General features: G+C 45.8%; 1 protein-coding gene across 1 annotated transcript in view; it reads right to left on the minus strand.

Annotated features, from left to right (window-relative positions):
* Positions 1-4,984: 4,984 nt before the first annotated feature.
* The window catches only part of KDM5B (lysine demethylase 5B), a 64,805-nt gene continuing 51,329 nt past the window's right edge, over positions 4,985-18,460 (minus strand). The window contains 9 exon segments of the mRNA XM_086630315.1: positions 4,985-5,856; positions 6,545-6,825; positions 6,828-6,870; positions 7,401-7,555; positions 8,919-9,030; positions 11,365-11,850; positions 13,665-13,823; positions 14,693-14,872; positions 17,334-17,472. Of these exon segments, the coding sequence (XP_086486441.1) occupies positions 5,719-5,856; positions 6,545-6,825; positions 6,828-6,870; positions 7,401-7,555; positions 8,919-9,030; positions 11,365-11,850; positions 13,665-13,823; positions 14,693-14,872; positions 17,334-17,472 (1,693 nt within the window). The 3' untranslated portion in view covers positions 4,985-5,718.

The raw sequence follows: 18,460 nt of genomic DNA on the forward strand, positions 1-18,460 counted from the left end.
TGCCCGCTCCCTCGCATGGGGGAATGGCGAAAGGCTGCTGCTGGCTGCAGCCACACACGTTTCCAGCATCTGGCTCTGAAGCCAAGAGCCCTGGAAGCAGGGCATGAGAAATGCAGAGAAACATGGGCTTCCAGACAGCCCAAGAAAGCAGTCAAATGTCAGGAGAAACCTTTGAATCCCAGCGATCCGTCCGACAAGCACTTACACAAATAATCCACAAGAACTTCTTTTCCCTAATTTTCCCTCCAGGTCCCACCATCCTGCAGCCAGAGCACTGACCTCATGTTGACAGGGCTTTAAACTAGACTTGAAGTGGGAAGGGGGATGTCAGGCTTGATCAAGACAAGCTGAGAGCACCTGAGGAGCAGCAGAAAGGACATCCAGCCACTCCAGCCAGGAAGTCAGCTTCATTTGGAGCCCAAATTAAATGCCTCTATGCAAACGCACGCAGCACGAGGAATAAACAAGAGGAGTTACAGACGTGCGCATGCATGCAGGGACATGATCTTATTAGCACCATGGAGATGTGGTGGGATGAATCCTATGACTGGAGCGTTGAATGGAAGACTACAGACTCTTTAGGAAGGACAGGCAGGGGAGAGGAGAAGGAGGTGTCGCACCCTATGTCAAGGACCAGCTGGAGTGCATGGAGCTCTGCTTTATACATTTCATGTGCACAGATTTCAGGAGGCAAGCACACACATAAAATCTGGCCCATTATTGTGATTAAACAGTCAAGTACCTTTAAAAACATTATTTTAAGTAGTAGGATTAACAAGCATTTCAGAACTTGGAAAACTGAGGTACAAAAAGGTACCTTCATAAAGCTGCACCTCTCTTAATTCAGGGTATGTCACTATTTCTTTTCAACCACCATTCAAGCAAACCTGCCCAGCACTTGGAGTTTTGGACCCAGCAGCATATCACATCATCAAATGTGCTTTCATTTTTTTCATAGAATAAGTGTTCCTTCTACCTCAGATACCATTTTTGTCTGTCTCAAAGAGAAGCTGAGTGTTGAACCTGCAGCACTCAATCTAGTGTGACTACTCTAACTCCTCTTCCAGACATAGCTTCTATTTTTATTCATCTTCTTGGTGTGGGGCTGTTGCCTTCACAGATCGACACGTTTACATCCTAGAGAACTCTCAATATGCGGCTTGTTCTCTTCTGAAGAAAGGATAAAGCGAGCTTTTAAGACTGTACTTCAACCCTTCTCTTGGAAAAGCACATCCATTTCTAGGCTCATGGAAGATCTCAGCTCCTTAATGTTGCTTCCAGGCAGCTGCTGCCTGTGTGTGTACTCTGGAGACCTGCCCTTCCTAAATCCCGTAGGACACATGGAGTCGTGTGCTACAAACACATCTGCTACTGCAGATACAGCAGCCGAAGCAAGTCATTGTTGCTCTTCTCTGTGTCCATCTGTTCTCTGCCCTTGTAGGGGTCTGGCTGACAGCCCAAGTCCCTCACCATAACTCCCTGTTCCCCAAGTGCGCCAACACTTAAAACAGTCCTCTGCGCATTGGTCAGCTGTAACACAAAACGGCTTTTTTGTCAAGCTGTCAAATCAACCGTGCATGTTACTGCGCTATTTCCTTGAATATAGATGCATTTAGTCAGTACCAGACACCTCCCCGTCCTGTCCTTGGGTCGGGCTAACAAATGCCTGCTGAAGTCCCACCACGCACAAAGACCGACATTTCAGTTTTGTGTTTCCCGCTCGCGGTGCCGTTTAGCGCATAAACAGGTGACTCCACAGCCGCAAAGGGCATTCACCCTCCCCGAATCTATTGTTTGGATACCTGGATTTCAACTGTACACAAAATGTTAGGGACTGGTGTGCTGTCCCTAGGAAATGACATCCTTTTCTGTATCTGGAACTTGTTTTAACCTCTTAAGAGCGTACCTTTCATTTCTTCTCACCCCAAGGAAGAGGTGTCACCACAAACTGTCACCCAAGAAGGGGCTGGGGAAGGGAAGGACTGGATAATTGACTGTTCAAGACAAGAAGTTTATACCAAATCCTTGGCACACTCTTTTCTCCACTTTGATCCACGCATTTTTGTCTCTGTTGGTGGCCAGTCGGGCTGCCCACTGGTCACACCAATAGTGCCACTCCAGCAGCAGTTTCTGTCTGTGGAAAATAAATGCTGTGTCTGCATCATCTGGATGTGAGCAGAGAAAACGGATGGTACATCAGGTGGTAGAGTGTGAAGAAAGCTTCCAACACCTTCATTTAGCAAGTGCTGACACGACTACCTACCATCTTTTTGGCCACCTTCAGAAGAAGCCTCCTGCAGAGACCCATCCAAGGCTGCAGACCCACGCTGACACCCAGCTGCCACTGTGGATCAGAGCACACCGTGACCGTGGTTTCCAGGCTTCCTCTCAAAGCTGCCTACCTTCTGTGGTTGGTTCTGCAGCTCTCAGCGACTCTGGATTCAAGGCTTCCCCAATGCGTGTTGCAGTCGAGCAGCCTTTTCATCTTCTGTTTGCTCCTGGAACAGGGAGCCAGGGCCCAAGGGCTGCCTCACAGACAGCTCTTCTCTCAGATGGGGTCAGAGCACTGGAAAGCCCAATTCCTGATCTAGGGGAGGGTGTTCCTGCCCACGGCAAGAGGGCTGGAACTAGATGGTCTTTAAGGTTCCTTCCGACCCTAACCATTCTAGGATTCCAATTCACACAAATTAGAGTGGAGGTGGCACAACAGATACAATCCCAATGTCTTGATGATGGTACAGGTGTGTCCTGTTTTATGATTAAACTAATGTAGAGGCCATAAACTGTTACTATTAAATTAGGATCTGAGCAGTTGAGGGAGGTTGAGGTACTTGATTGTTGCATTCTAAAAAAAATTAAAACAAGCAAATAAACAAAAACTAAAAAAAGAGGTAGAATAGGGTGGGAAGGACTGTTTTTTTGCTGGTTTTGGTTTAGCCTCTGGAAATCTAGGATGGATAAGAAGAGGGGTGAAAGAGACAGCTAATCCTAACAGACCCTGCTGCTGAGCACATTCTTCCCTGATGAGGTCTGTGCAAGGGACGCTCACAGAGAAGCCCACTCTGAAGCAACCAACCAATCTCTTGTTTATTTAGTTTGACAAAGTCAAATCCCAACCTAATCAAGTGTGAAGGATTTTGTCCCCTTGTGGATACAACAGGCACGGCCCCATGGCACAGCAGGTACTACCACCTCTGCAGCAACCTCCAGCCACCTGTTCCTGAAGTCACATTTCCAGTAGGAAATCAAATGCCTGTCCTTAAGCAGACATCTTGGGCCTGGGTTTTCCATTCCTTGAAAATCCTCAAGCAAAGATATGGTATTTTCCAAAACATCATGCTCTAGTTCTACTGCATTCATTAATCCTGATGAGAAATTTTGTCAGGACTACAAATGTCTCCTCTGGCCTCTGCGGTCCACAAAAGGACAACTTTCCCTTGGTCCCCTACTAAATCCTCATACTAAACTTAATCGCATCATATTTTCTCCAGCACTTTTTGGTAAACAGCCATTTCTTCAATGGAAAAAAAACTGTAATGTTTTCAGCTACATTAAAACCTACACAAGCTCTTTCTATTCCAAGTTTGTTTCCCCCTTTAAAGGGAAGTTATCACAGATCAGTTTTTTCTGCAGCTTAGACTGTTACCTTAGCATTGCACAAAGACTTCTTGCAACCAAAAAAAAAAATTAAAAAAAAAAAAAAATCAGAAAACATCCTTTTGGTAGTTACAGTAAACCAAAGACAAGTCAGACCGTGGAAGTATATACACATTTAACATGTACACACAGCCAGGCTCTCTGACCCCCCACCCCACCAGCACTTTTAGACAAGTCATCTATGCCAGGCTGAAGATTTTCTAACAGTCAAAAAAACAATGTTGAGACTAAAGAGCATATTCAATGTTCAAAAAATCCCAACCCCAACCCCTGGGAAATCTAATGCCTGCACAGTTCTGGTTCAACACAGGTCCACCATGTCACTATCAGCCACACGCAGCTTGAAGGCTTTGCCCTGCACCTGGTGACTCTGCACTTCTGCCCATGGGAAAAGGTCTAAAACCAGCAGGGAAAAATCTACCAGCAAATTCCTCTTGATGATGAATGGAGGGAACGCCAACACTGCCATGTTTGTGGTGATGACAGGATGTCGCAAGGAGAGCACTCTCTCCCATACAAAGATCTAGACCTCCCATCTTCCAGAGCTCTGGGAGTTCCACCTTCAGTGGGCCATGGAGTCACACCATGGTCACCAGGCCATTGCCAAAGCAGCAACAACTGAATTCTGCATTAGCAATCACTCTCCACTGCATTTCAGGTGCAGCTCCACGTGGACTGCCGTGTGGGCTGAAATAAACCACCTCCCCTCTGCAGAGGTCCAGTCCCCTCTGAGACAGCACCTCTATGCCATCACCTGCACTGTCCCTGCTGACCCTCCAGGCTAAGGTCCCTAAACAGGCTTTGACAGAATCCTAACCAGTCCGTAAATTTCCTCATTCCTCAGGTTTTCAGCCTAAATTCAGCAGAAGCCGCTGAACAGAATCCACCCGCGGCCAGGCAGAGCTCTAGGGACCACCAGCACCAGCTCTGCTGAACCAGCAGAAACGTGTGCTGCGGGGAAAGGCTCTCCTTTCGAAGGCAGCTGGACAAGGCTGGCAGAAGGAGATACCCCACACCTTTGCCTCCTGCCTGAATTCCCCATTCCTGCCCCTGCCAAGTCACGAATCATCATTTCGGCCATTTATTCACTCAACCTGCAATCATTTCAGTTTTGGAAAAGCTTTGCAAGAGACTTGAAAAAGGTTTGTTTCTTTTTTGGTGTGAGGAACGTTTTGATCTCTCTTCTTCCAAACCTGACTACACGAAAGAGGAAAGAAAGTATCACGGCTTTTGCATTTCTGTTTTTAAAGATGGACTCTCTTGCATAAGAGAACCATCAATGCCATCAGTATTGATCCAGAGGGAAATGAAACTGCACTTCAAGCTCTCTGAAAACACCAACATTTAATTTTATAACATAATCAGGGGTTTATTCCACAATATAAACTGCAACATTTGATACAGCTACCCAAAAAAAGGAGAAAGCCAAAATACAGCTGTGGCAATTACTTTACAGACTGTTTGTTGGTTTTTTTTTCCTGTCTTCTACATCACTGGGCCATCAAGTGACACCAGGATCTAACACTGCTTTCTGTACATCAACCAATGCTAGAAGCAACCACAGTTCAGAATTGTGATTCCAGTCACTGAAACCTGACATAGAAGTTATTGCTCAGATAAATAAACCTAGCCTACGAAAACAAAGTGGAAAAAAAGTAAGTCTCCAAAGAGTTAGCAGGGTAACAGGGATTTCCTCAAAAGAGGATTTATTGGAAAATTCATGGTGCAGGTTTTTTTGCACCTACCTAACCCAAGCTGAATTAAATATGCCGGTTCAATTCCAGAGAGGTAACTTAATGCTGTACAATAAAAGGTGCAATGTTTCAATGCCTTCCAACCGGTGGAAAACCCTGCTAAACAGTCGGCGTCTCAAACCTCAACAACCACAACAGATCAATGGAAAATACAAAAGTGTCAAAAATTGCTTTGAGTTCTGGAAAATGATCCCATAAGGATAGAAGTAGCACCATTTGCAATCTGGTTCTTCAACCAGCCCTGTGGTTTTATTGGAAAACTCTGACAACCTTCTTTTCTCAAGTCCTGAATGGTTTTGGGGGAGTTCTACTTCCGATACCGAGAGTCTTTCCCAGCGCAGCTGATGCAGATGTAGTCCTCCTTCTCTGCCATTTCTGGCGAGATCCCCACACACACTTGGTGGAACCACTGGTTGCAGTTGCCGTCGCACTGGACCCAATCCACCTAACGAAGAACAGACAGACTGGCATTCAGAGAAGGACCAAATAAACACACAGCATTCGTTAGTCACTTTTGGGCTCTAGATCTATTGAAACGAGTGATAAACGTCCCATTCTACAACTGGCTAGTGCTGGACATTCAACTACACTCACTGTTCTCGGGACTTCTGTAGCCCAGCTCCTCTGAAGCTGAAAGTAAGTCAAGGTCACAGTTCTCTTATCCCTCCTGTTGCTTTCCCACCTCGAGCAAGGTTATGGAAGGCAACTTCACCACAGCCCTCCCAGACACCTGGGGATGTCCCTCTGCTCCATTTCCAGTACAGACTGATCCGTGCAGAGCTCCAAGGCACTGTCCCTCTCCACAGAAAGGCTGCAACCCACAGTCTGTCTACAACCCTATTTCAAGAGCAGAGATGAACGCAGCATCTGCACAGCACCACCTCCTCCTCATGACTCTATGCAGATGTTTTGATGTCCACCTGCCTTCCCCGGACCCAGCTGCGTGACTGCTCTCTGACAAGGTGGGAAGGATCATTACGAAATGAGTCCCAGCAGTAGCAGAAGCTGTCTCTGGGTTCCTAACTGCCTCGTGCTCTCTTTGGAAATAGTATTTCTGCAACCAGTTTCAGGGCAGCTGGATGTCCTAGATGCCAGTGTTCAGAACACCACAGCGGGTCTCGGCCTCTACTGACCTCATCTCCCTCAGGCTGGAGACAATTCATGGCAGGGCAGATGGCATCTTCATCCTCAGAGTCCTCCAGCTCAGAGAATGACACGTCTGAGGGAAGCAAGTGGCTTTCACTGGAACGCTGTATCTCAAAGAGACGCTCTCGCTCTCTCTCCAGTTTGCTAGTGCAGAGATCCTTTGAGCGACTCAGTTTCAGGTTCTTCTTTTTGGCTGTTCTCCTTCTTGTTACTCTTGTTCTCTTCTCATCACAGCAACTCTCTCTCTCAAAGCGCCGCTTTAGTTTCTCTCCATGTAACTGATTCCATCCTTTCTTCCTCGGCAACACTCGTTCTATTGGAAAGATATTTTGGCAAAATTGGAAGTATGCAGCTAACACTGATGATCCTGTTATTCCATACCCTGTTTTTAGGAGTAGGCTTAAGTAAAAGTGCAGTGTTTGACAGAGTGCTGCCTCTTCAGCAGAAGCAGGATGTGTAAGGGCAGCAAAGGATAGGGTCACACCCCAGAGACAGAATTTGTAGAAAAAAAGATTCTCAATTCCCACCTCTGAGTCCACCGCTTCAGAGGCAGCTCTCTTGGAAAGCCTCTTCAACACAGGAGAAGATTCAAATTATGACAGAAGTATTTAAAATACAGAGAGTGACCACAAAACCCAGATTCAAACTGCAAAAATGCATTAGGACACAAAATTATATTCAACAGTTTGCAAAAAAATCATTATTAACTTCTTGAACAAGAAAAACGGGTTTTCATGAAAGTACAGACACACACAAACCTCTTCGTAAGCTTATGGGTTCAGGCAGAGCCTGAAGCCTCTACTCCAAGCGACCCCAAGCTCAGCGCTGTTGTCAGACACTTGCCTTGTCATTTGTCGCTCCAACGGATGATCTCTGCTCTGTTTGCAAAACAGGGCTTGGCTTTGTGAATAGCATCTGGTACAGCTCCTGTATTTCAGGCAGAGAAACCTGTAGCAGCTGGGCTTCCATCATCAGCTCATCCAGTTCTGTGCTAATGACTAGTAGGAAAGACAGGGAGAGAGGAGAAAAGGAATTCTTCAGTGTCAGCACTGCCAAGAACCGCACAGATAATGAAAATTCTTCTCTGGAAGCACATTAAAAAAGAAAACAAAAGAACAAATCAGTGAACGACTTTTTTAATTCTCCAACAGTATGAGTTAATTCTTATCTGTTCCCTCTTCACTGCTCGTTTTTAACAGCAGGCTTAAAAAGAAAAATAAAGGCTTGGCCAGCATTTCTTGCTGATTCAAGGATAAGCAATTGCCACCATTCTTGGGAATTTCTCCTGCTCCTGAAGCTGCAAGAAGCATGATGATCCCCTCACTATGTAAACAGTGGGTAAAATGAACAAACTGAGTCAATCCATAACCAAAGCCAAGAGAGGAGAAGAAAAGCCAAGAGGATAAGCCTTGCAACGGAGTCATGCTGTATGGTCAACCCACTGCCGCTATCAAGCTGCAAAACTTGCTGCGGGCTTTGGAAATAGTCACAGCTCGGGGAGGCCAATATCATCGTGTCAATAACAGCTTTGGAATATAATATTCGGTGCAACTCAACTACGGCCTGAAAAATAAACCTGGTAGTACAAAGGATGGCAGTGTTCGATTGTAGCGGGAACGTTAAACTGGAGTGTCTTGTGCAAGATTAGAATGGACTGAGCTGCACTGACTTGACAACTCGAAGAGTAGATCTGTGTCCCTGGAGCATTACGCATCAGGAGGAAAGAAAAGACAAATAACTTTTTACAGTCAGAAGATGACGCAGTTCACAGCGTGCCTGCGTTAGTCCCACGAACACAGAGCCTGAGCTAGGCAGCATGCAGAACCCGCGGCGGAGTGACTGGGGCACAGCCGCAGCAGCTGAGAAAACTCAAGTCTCTGTGATGTGTGACAGTTGTGCCGCAGCAAAATCTACGTGGACTCATGTCCTATGGATTAAGTACCCCATGGTCTCCAGCACCACTTCCCTATGTCGTCCCCATCCCCCTGCTACAATTTCCAACGTCTCTCTCCTCCATTTCCTTCCTCTGCAGCCTGTTCAGCTGGCCACAGCCCGCGGTGTGCTGTGCATGTGGGAAGGGACCAGCTCTCAGCGGATGCCTCTTGTCCTACCATGTGACATCTTTTCATGACACGCAGGGAATTTCTATCGCTGAGAAATTCACCCCTCTGCCAAAGCTGGACGTTAAGTTCCAAAGTCACTGAGGGGATGGAGAAGCAACTCAATGTACTGCGCAGTCATGTGCCTCCCTGCCTCACCCATCTCCTGTTGACCTGGACACCCTCTCTTCTCCACCAAACTCACGGAAAGAAAAGGATGGGGTCAAAAACAACAAAAAAAATCAAAGCAAAGATTACAAACCATGAAGTGGGATGCAGTGCTGTCCTGCAGAAAATACAGAATGTAAATACATGGTTCTGTTATCCCAGTCATGAGGCATGGAGAAAGACATTGCTCCAATTGTCTGGGAAACCTAGAAAATAAAACAAAAGGTACAGATATTTTCACTAAACTTAGTTCTGAAGTGTCAAACAACTGCAATACAACAATTACTTCTCTTACAATTGCTTACATCTTGTATTCTTGGAAACTGTTCCATCTAACACACCCAAATCCTTCATCCTACCCCTCAAAACAGGCCAAAGCAATTTGATTGCCCCAGTTCTTGGCTGTGAACTCTCATTGCCACAGAGATCAGGAACCACCCCTAGTGCAGGCAGCCATGTGCTCTACCAGAGGAGAAGGAGCCTGTGGAGCAGAGACAACCCAGGCAGAGTCACTGCGGCCATAATCCCACACGGGTGGAAGCGAGGGCTTCAGCTCTAGAATGGACTCAGGGGACATGTCACCCTTTCCCCCTTTTGCTCACAACAAAGAAGTGATTTCTCACTGTCTTGATCTGATGAGACACCATACCCTTTGGAAGCACTTCTCTTTACCGCAGCACACCCAGAAGACATGCCAGTGGCCAAACATGTGCTTACTCATGCCAAGGCCGTGACGCAAGACAGCAAGTGTCAGTTTGGGACTCACGAGAGTCCCAAAGGCATCTCACCAGGTGCCTTCCAAAATAGCATTGGCCTCGCTAATTCAAGTGTCTGGGCCCCTTTCAAAACCTTGCTCTCGTCAAGTCTCACAGCTGCTTCTCAAGGGAATGTTTCCAGCTCATCTAAATGCTCCACGTGCTTCACTTTGGCCAGTGCCAAAGAAGCCCAAGTCCAGTGGGTATGGCTATGAGCTTCTCTGGGGGAAGGAGAGTGCTGGCTTAGCCCAGAGAACAGGGAAAACAGAATTGGGACAGGACAGGACAGCAATGCTGAGGCAGCGGGTTTGCCAAAAAACCACTGCAAATCCATTGAGACCAAAGCTTTAGCTCAGCACCTGTGCCGAGTTGGCTCTGGAGGCCACCTCTAACCTGCCCGCAGGCCCGTGGTCTCCAGGAAGGCTCCTTAGCGCAGGCTCAATGAGGGGCCCGAGCTGATGCGTGTGGTCAGATGCTCTTCCATTGAGCTTCCCAGGCAATTCCGATTTGGGAAATGCAGACATAAGGACTTGAACTAGCTCTGCTAGAGTTACCTTGGATTTAGGAGGTTTACTGAGCTCCAGATCCCACAAAAACAGTTAGCAGTTAGACTGCTCTCAGGTCAGAGGAACCTCACGGTACCACACTGAGCTAATAAAACTGAGCTAATAAAACTGAGCTCACTGTTTCCATTTCTGACCCAAACATCAACTTATATGCCCAAAACCTTGTCCAGTTTTATTCAGCTATCCTACCTGGTCTAGTAAAAAGATACTTTCAAACCTAAATTATCAGAAAAATTCTATTAGATGCTTAAACATCATTTTAATTTCTAAAACTAGGCTTGCCTTTTTGAAAAAATTGGTCTATACAAGCAGCTCGGTGTGACTAAGTTACGTGAGAAGCAGCTACAATTGCTCTTTCAAGCCCATGTGGCACATTTGATGTTTTAACGTAGCTGAGCGTGAAAACACAAACACACAGACTAACTGGAGCAGGGTTGGACTAGCAAAACTAAGGGGTTTCAATCAAAAAAGGAAAAGAAAGAGTGCATTTAATTTTGGGGTGGTTTACTTCAAATTTTTTTCTGCATTTATTAACTTGGGAAAGCTAGAAGTGCTTAACCCATTTCCCACTATCCCTGAGCTTTTTGCTGAAAGATCTTCACTGGAGCAAGTCTGAAACTCCCTCAAGACCGCTCGTGAAACAGCTGCAGCTGAACTCAGTCATGTCAGCAGAATATTCAGCCTGGGAGCTCTAGCATAAAGGAGAAGGAGAAAAAAGGAGCAGTAACGGATGAAGACACCCTCTTGAAAACAACCTCATCCGAGAGCTGAGCTGGGAACACACCGGACAGTTTGTGTCTCTGGTACGAATTCACAACACTGAAAACTACACTGAAACACTGGTAAGAACAGAACAGAAAGACTGACTGACTACTAAGCACTCTAGAAACAAGAGCTTCAGCAACTCTGTCATTAACAGTGTCACATGAGAGTGTAGGAGCTGGGAGGAGGAGAAGGGAAAACAGGCCCTTTAGGAGTCATTGTTCCCAGGACTCCAGCAGAAGGAGAACAGGAAGCTCTGGCTGGAGGAACACACATCCTGCCTAACTGTCAGCAGAATCCCAACTCCTGATATCTGTAAAGCAGCACACAAACAGCATGCCTGGCCAGTCTTTGTACACAGATACAGGGAACCCAAAACCCAGAGTGGTGCTAGAGGCTGTTCTTGCTGACCACACACCACCCACCGCCAGGAAACCCAGAAGCAGCTCAGCCTCACCTGCTTTGTCTCTGGCAACTGGCCTGCTGTGGCTTGCCATCTGGTGTACAACAGTCCTGAGCCAACTGTGTCTTGTACACGTTGGAGATTCCCTGAATAGAGCATTTGTTGTGCTTTGTGCTGCCAGTTCACAGTTCTCTCGATCATATACCGTAAGGCATCCCCCTCAGGAAGCCTCACACGGATACGCTGCAAGGAGGCCAGCAAAGGCAGGATCTTTTCCAAAGGTGGCTTTTCTGATCGATGGCAGTGTGGACAGAGCCACACACGAGGTCCCTGCGAGACGTTGGGCACCGAAACACAGCCGGTATGGAAGAAGCCTCTGCAGAGTTCACACTGTATCATCGGAGCAGCCGGCTCCTTCTGGCACAGACAGACTTTCAGTTCGGCGTCCTCTTCACTAGACAGCACCTTCACCTCGTTCGCTGCTCGCAGAGAACGCAACGCTTCCATCTCTTTCAATCGGGCTTCCCCCAGTGTAGCCATCTAAAGGGAGTTCAAAGAAGGGGACGCAACCGCGAAAGGAACGTTATTCATTAGAAACAGGGTGACCTCTGCACAATCATACTCTTCAGAGATGCCAGCGAGTATTGGGGATCATTAAGAAGCTCCTCACCCCTGTACGCCTTCAAGGCTTTCAATGTTGGAAACCAGGCAGTTAGGAGCACCTGCAGCCACGTGACTTCAGTTTCCTGCCACCTTCTCATCAGGCCCAGAGATACAAAGCTAATTCCTTTACAAAAAATAACTTCCTCGCTCCCTTCCTCTCTGTTCCAAATCCTTTGTGTTTTGTACTACAATAGCATTACCTTCACTAAAGCAGCTTAAATGCTGAAACCAGTGCAAATTTGGCTCACAGGTACTTCTCTATGACCATGTCTCTCGTAAAACGTATCTGGGCAGTTTCTGGAAATAGAAACACATCTCTGATCCCCACCTTGCACACACTGTCAAGTGCACAGGGCTGTACCCCGACCTATGTACTCACTCTGAGGTTTGTGAACACTAAGCGAAACTCGGGTGTACTCCTGAATGTGGTGTTTACCCTTTCTACACCTGCTCAGGATCCCTTTTTTCAGGAATCTTTAGCAGGAGCTGCTATTAAAGATAGCAATATATTCCAGTTCCATGAAGGCCATTTCGTAGCAGCTGCAACTAATTAATTCTATGTATTTTATTATGTACATAAAAATAAATGTACGCAGGAGGGTTTTAGAAATATAGAAAAATCAGTTATTTCACACATCATGGCTTTGAAATGTGACAACTAGAGGAAAACCAGCTATGCAAAAATTAAGACGACTGTTCAGCACAGGCAGACATGGGACTCGGGCACAGCATGCGATGTCACGTATGCACGGGTGCTGAGCACTGCAGCTACAGCGCTGGGTTGTGAAAGTATCCACACCTCCTCTAGAAGATTCTTGTTCCCCTCGTGTCAGAAGCAAAACCTGCCACGCTAAATGAACACATTTTCCTGGGTGCAGTCCATGTGTCCTTCTCTTTCAACACCCCAACCCTTAACGAGAGGTTGTCTAGTCAAAGAGGAGAACGGGGTGTGATTCAAAGGGCCCAGTCTCTTTTCCTTACGGCACTCGTAGGGATGCCGTCAGTAAGTCTGGATTTCAGACAAGGGAGGTCAAAACTGAAGCACTGAACCTACAGGTTTTGAGTAGCTGCCATAGGTTAAAACTTTAATGTCCCACACCTAAAGGGACAATTCTATCCAAACCCTGCCAAATCACTTTACTGCTCCCCCCTAATCATGGGACATTGTTTAATCTGACCATGGTGGAGGCTCTGAAATAGGTCTTTTGGGATGAAGCACTTCACCACCACCGACTAAGCCTCCTCCATCCAGAACTACTGGTTTATTGCCTGAGGTTTTCTTCAACTGTCGATGGTGTTTGTTTTAATTATAAATGGTGTTGGGTTACTGTGTTCTTTGAAAGGATCAGACTTGGGAAAGCCCTAGCCTATCTTTAATCAGGTTTTAGCATGGTGGGGGAAAAAAGGTCCCCATTTTTTATTGTCCTATGCTTTCTTAGGCTATGGGCATTGCCTGGCAAACTGTAAGACTACTTCACGCACAGACAACACACATTTCTTCCACTAAAAGCAACTGTGGGGAGTCTCACAGCAGCAAGCACAGAAAAGCGCAGTCCTATAAGTCCTCCTGCAGAATAGCACAGCAAGCAGAAGCGAGCGGAAGGTGACACTCTGCACGAGAGGCAGACAGAAACAATGATTCAAAGAACTTTGAAGAAACCCCAGTTTGAAAAAAATCTTCAACCACGTACCGCAGATGCAGTATCTTTGCTCTCAGAGAGCGCTCTTTCTAAGTCACTCAGACTCTCCAGTTTAGTGCTTTTCTTCTTTCCACTTGGCACCAGCTCCTTCAACTTCTTCTGCTTTCTCTTCAGATTCAGCATTCCAACATCACACCAGGGACATAACACCTGATGGACAGAAAAGCATGATTGCCTGCAGCATTTTTCATGCATTTATCCTGCCCTAACACCCCTACAATGCGACTCTTAGAACAGGGATTCCTGCAGTTGTCTCCAGGAAAGATTTGGGGGACCAGGATGAGGTTATCTGGGAAACAGAGAGAGCCGGAGGGTTAAAAATTCCATGTGATAAAACGTGCAGAGCACAAACACCTCCATGTTTCATTCTGATTGCTGGTATCTAGAGACAGTGGATACCCTGAACAGCCTCCATGCGATTCCAGCTGCACGCCTGGGCAAACAGCAGAGGATTCCAGAGGCTGCCCTGCATTCCCAGCTGTCCTAATGGAGGGAAGAGGGCTAGGAGTAAGGGGAACTCAGTGCAGGCCAGAGAGTGTGCGTTGCTCAAGAACTACAGGTGTTCACACACATGCAGCAACAGATCCAGAGGGCCAGCTAAAGCAGCTACAGCCTCACCCTGATCACAGCTCACCCCCGGGGACGAGGCAGGGATGAACCCGCGCTCCAGCGAGCTGCTGCAGCCTGACACACTGAACTAAATGCAAGGCCACAAACAGGTCAAGATTTCCATGTTCCTATTGAAAATGTCAGACTGTGGCACGGCATGCTCTTGTTAGGCACTGATTCAAAAGAAGACAGAAAGTATAGCTAAATCTTAAGCACTTTAAAACTCTGACCTATGCTTTTAATGATAATTTAAATCTCATCTGAATTATGTTAAAATAAGTAATAGAATCCTAAACCAATTCTGCAAATATACTTAATATTGACTGCTATTTCCGGAGTTAAAACCGCAACTCAGAGGTGCCTTTGCTGCGGTATGAATGGCGGTCTTCCCCAGAGCTGAGATCTCCTACCTCCAGAAGAGAGTAAGGGGAGTTCTCGCACAGAAATGTGTTAGCTGCACACTCCTTCCACGCTTGAACTTCTGACACCAAGGACTCCAGCCTTGGCAGGTAGTCCAGATGCACTGGAATAGATCGACCTCTCGTGACAAGTTCCACTAATGTGTCCAGTACAGGCACACGTCCTCCAACCTGTCAGATTATAAATTAAAAAATGCTTGATGTATAGAAGACATATCACTTCCATGAATCACAGCGATTCATTAACTGAAGGCAGAGCGAGTAAAACAGCATTTACTGTTAGACACTTCAGTCACTTCCACAGCTGCTAGTCCAACACTTGTGCTTCTCATGCTCTAGTCATTATACTTAATGTAATTACCAAATGACAGTTTAAAGTAGGGGGGGAAGAAAAGGGACTGCCAACAATATGAGCAGAGTCCCAATCTAAAAATCTGCATTCACAGCAGAAAATCAAAATAATTTTGGAAGAGACACAGAGGGCAAGTCTAACCCAGTCCCCAGCACGCCAAGAGCAAGGAACCTTCTCAAGTGCCCAAAATGCCCTTGGAAAGCCAGCTCTGCTCGTGCACTTAGCAGCCTATGCCTCAGGCGAGACAGTTACAAGAGGGCCAGAAGCCGAGCAGCTCTGAGAGGGAATTTCTACAAGAGGCCGTGATGCAGGACTGGAGAACTCTTCATCCAGAACAACCCCAACATCTCTAGCAGCAAACCTCAAAGCACTGATACCAAGAACTTCCTGCAAGTCACAGTGACTGCAGGCATTTACTAAAATCTTCGCAGAACGGAAGCGCAAATTCTGGACGCGTACAGACATTGTTCTGTATTCAGTAGGCAGAATTTCAGAATCCAAACCCAGAAATTAGCAAATGCCAAGACCAATTCACTCGAGTGCTCAAGATAATCCTCAAACAAAAGTTAGTATTACATGAGCTTTATTCCTTCTAAAGTTTAAAGCCCAGGACAACTAATTTTTTTAAATAAAAGCTTGAATTCAAAAGAAGTTTACGCTCAATTAAACTGAAAATACTAGTAAGTCAGATTAGAAGTTCACCTCATGGAAAAAAACGTGGACAAATGAAAATGTAAGAAAATACTTGGCAACTTTTGTCACAATGTGACATCAGAGCTGTCCCAGTCCCACCCCTTCCTGATCTGTGCAGTCCCACTGACCCCTGGCTCAGTGCTGGCCAGGCTGAGCCATGAACCACCTCAAAGAGTCGGCCCGGCTCCGATGACTCACTTGGGCTTGAACTCGCACCGTGTCCGGCGGCATGAGCAATTGTGCTCACACAAGGGGGGAAGTGGGAAGAGAGAAGAGGAGAGGGTTAAACTGCCATTGAACTGTAAAAGAAGCAAAGAACCTAAAAAAATAAACAGGAAAGGAAACTGGATCCACAAATAACACTGTCTGAAAGGGTAAAATTAAAAAAAAAAAAAAAATAGTGGGAAGCAGCAGAAGCCAAGGTGAAAACCTGTATAGGTCTTTCTCTTCATCAGACTCTGGTTTTCATTCTCTGCCATCAACTTTTTGCTCAGTTTAAGACTTATTTCAGAGTGTGAACTCAGAAATGCAAATCACACAAAGCTGCAAGAAGCCTTAAAAATGGAAGAGGATGGAGGGAAGAGGGAAGGAAGTGGAGCAAATAAGTAACTTCCACCTCAAATTTCAGACAGGACTACTACAAAATTACACGTATTTTAATCTTTGAAATCAAAGGCTGGCCATACAGGAACAGGACAAGAAACAGCCTTGAGACTGGCCATGCTTCACGGTGAACAAATGAGGGAATACCTCTCCATCCCAGGACACCTGAAATATCACTAATGATACAGACGTGGAAACAGCAGATAAATTCTGTGGGGCCTCAGAAGAGGCGATTCCCCCACCAGTGAGTATGAACAGCCTTGTGTCAAAAGGTCTTGGTGAGACATTACCTGCAGGACTGTACATAAGGCATGCTCCACAAAGGTGCATTCAAAACTGGAGAAAATGCAAGGACAGGATTTGTCCAATCAGGAATATTTCTGGATCTGGAAATCTTTTTTTTTTTTTTTTTTTTTTTTTTAAAGGCTGCTAGAGGAAAGTTATTTGCTTAGTGAAGCAAATGAAGGCTGTGAGATAATACGATTGGGGACTTTTACACACTTTAGGGGATCTGTTTATTCAGGAGTCGGCAAGAAGAATTTAGATTGTGTCACCTGCTCCATACTATGATACTATGTGTTACAGCAGTGCAGGAAGATGCAGAACAGTACACAAACATGTGATTACCAGGTAATTGTTACTAAGTGATTGAGCAAAACTTCCCTTCAGGTAAAGGTCCATAATAATAGAACATCTTTTAAACTTCAGATTTTTTTAATAGTTCCTTTCTAGACTTTTTGGCAATTTGGTTAATTGCAGAGGTGAAGGAATACAAAGCAGGTCCAGAAACAGAAGTAAAAAGAGTAGCACTCCTCGGAGCAGAACTGCGCCCTGTCTAAGGCAACAGAGGTTTCAGATGAAGCCTTCTTAGCTCAGCATGATCCTGAAGCACCAAGCGCACAGAAGAGAGCGCAGAGCATGGGTCTGTTCACCTGACAGGGGCTACAATCACTCACCAAGAAGCCAAGAGCACAGGCTACGTACCTGCAGAGCTTCCACTTCCCGCAGCCAGTCTTCGGCCTTCTGTACCGCGTCTTTCAGTGCGACACCAGTCGGCAGATAGGCTGGGATCTCCTCTATTTCTCTCACTGCCGCGACAAGACTGCTCAGGGACTGCCGTGGACTAGGTAGACAAAACACCTCAGAATGTAAAACACTGCAATACAATCGGGGGTCTTCTACTCATCTGGTGCATTAAGACCGAAGGGTTACAGCAAGTAACGATGTTCTGTCCAGCACTAGAGGTGCACGCTGTACAACCAGGGCATTAGTAATGCAGGGATGCTTCAGAAATGTCTAGTTGCTTGTTATAGACTCCTACTAGAAACAGTCGCACATTTGGGCTTAAGGGAGATTTAACATTTATTAACTTTTGAATGGAAGAACCTTGGATCCTTCAACGCACACTGAACCCTAGGCTAGTACCAGCTAAGAGATTCTAGGTGAGAAGGTTAAAAAAAAAAAAAATCTGAAGATGGCTTTTCCGTATATCACAATTTGATTCTGACATTTTAGAAGGGTACAAATACAACCACATCTCCATTTTGGAGGCTAAATCCAAGATCATTCCAGTTTTGTGCTCTATGAAGTTATCACATAAAACAGTATCGTTACTAACGGGTAAGAAACACTCGAATGCTTTCATGATTATGAGGCTGGGGGGAAAAAAATAGAAAATTGAAAAAAAAAATAAAATCAAGAATCCTGAGGGAAGAAGCCTTGCGTACAAGTCTGTGCCACCTTTCTAAACTTTACACAGATGGCACACTCTCTCCTTTTACTTTATAAATCAGAAGGTCAAAGTAAGAAGCAAGAAAACTTTTCTCAGTCGGAATGTATTTGGCCCATTTCCTTCTCCCCTGCACCAATTAGTCTGGAAAAATCTCTTCTATGTCAGAAATAGTCCATGTAATAACATTTTACCAGTTGGTAGTATATATCTAAGCTCTATCTAGACGTGCATCCTCCAGTCTGACATGGAGGGAGGGACGCAGGTGGAAAGTGACAAAAGGAGAATTTGCACAATGATAGTGGAGCACCACAAACACTGCAAGCAACAACATTTAAAACTGCTCAGTCACTCATCTCCCTTCTTCATCCCTCTCCTTTTT

The sequence above is a fragment of the Tauraco erythrolophus genome, assembly GCF_009769465.1.
Source record: "Tauraco erythrolophus isolate bTauEry1 chromosome 27 unlocalized genomic scaffold, bTauEry1.pri scaffold_49_arrow_ctg1, whole genome shotgun sequence".
NCBI classification, from domain to species: Eukaryota; Metazoa; Chordata; class Aves; order Musophagiformes; family Musophagidae; genus Tauraco; species Tauraco erythrolophus.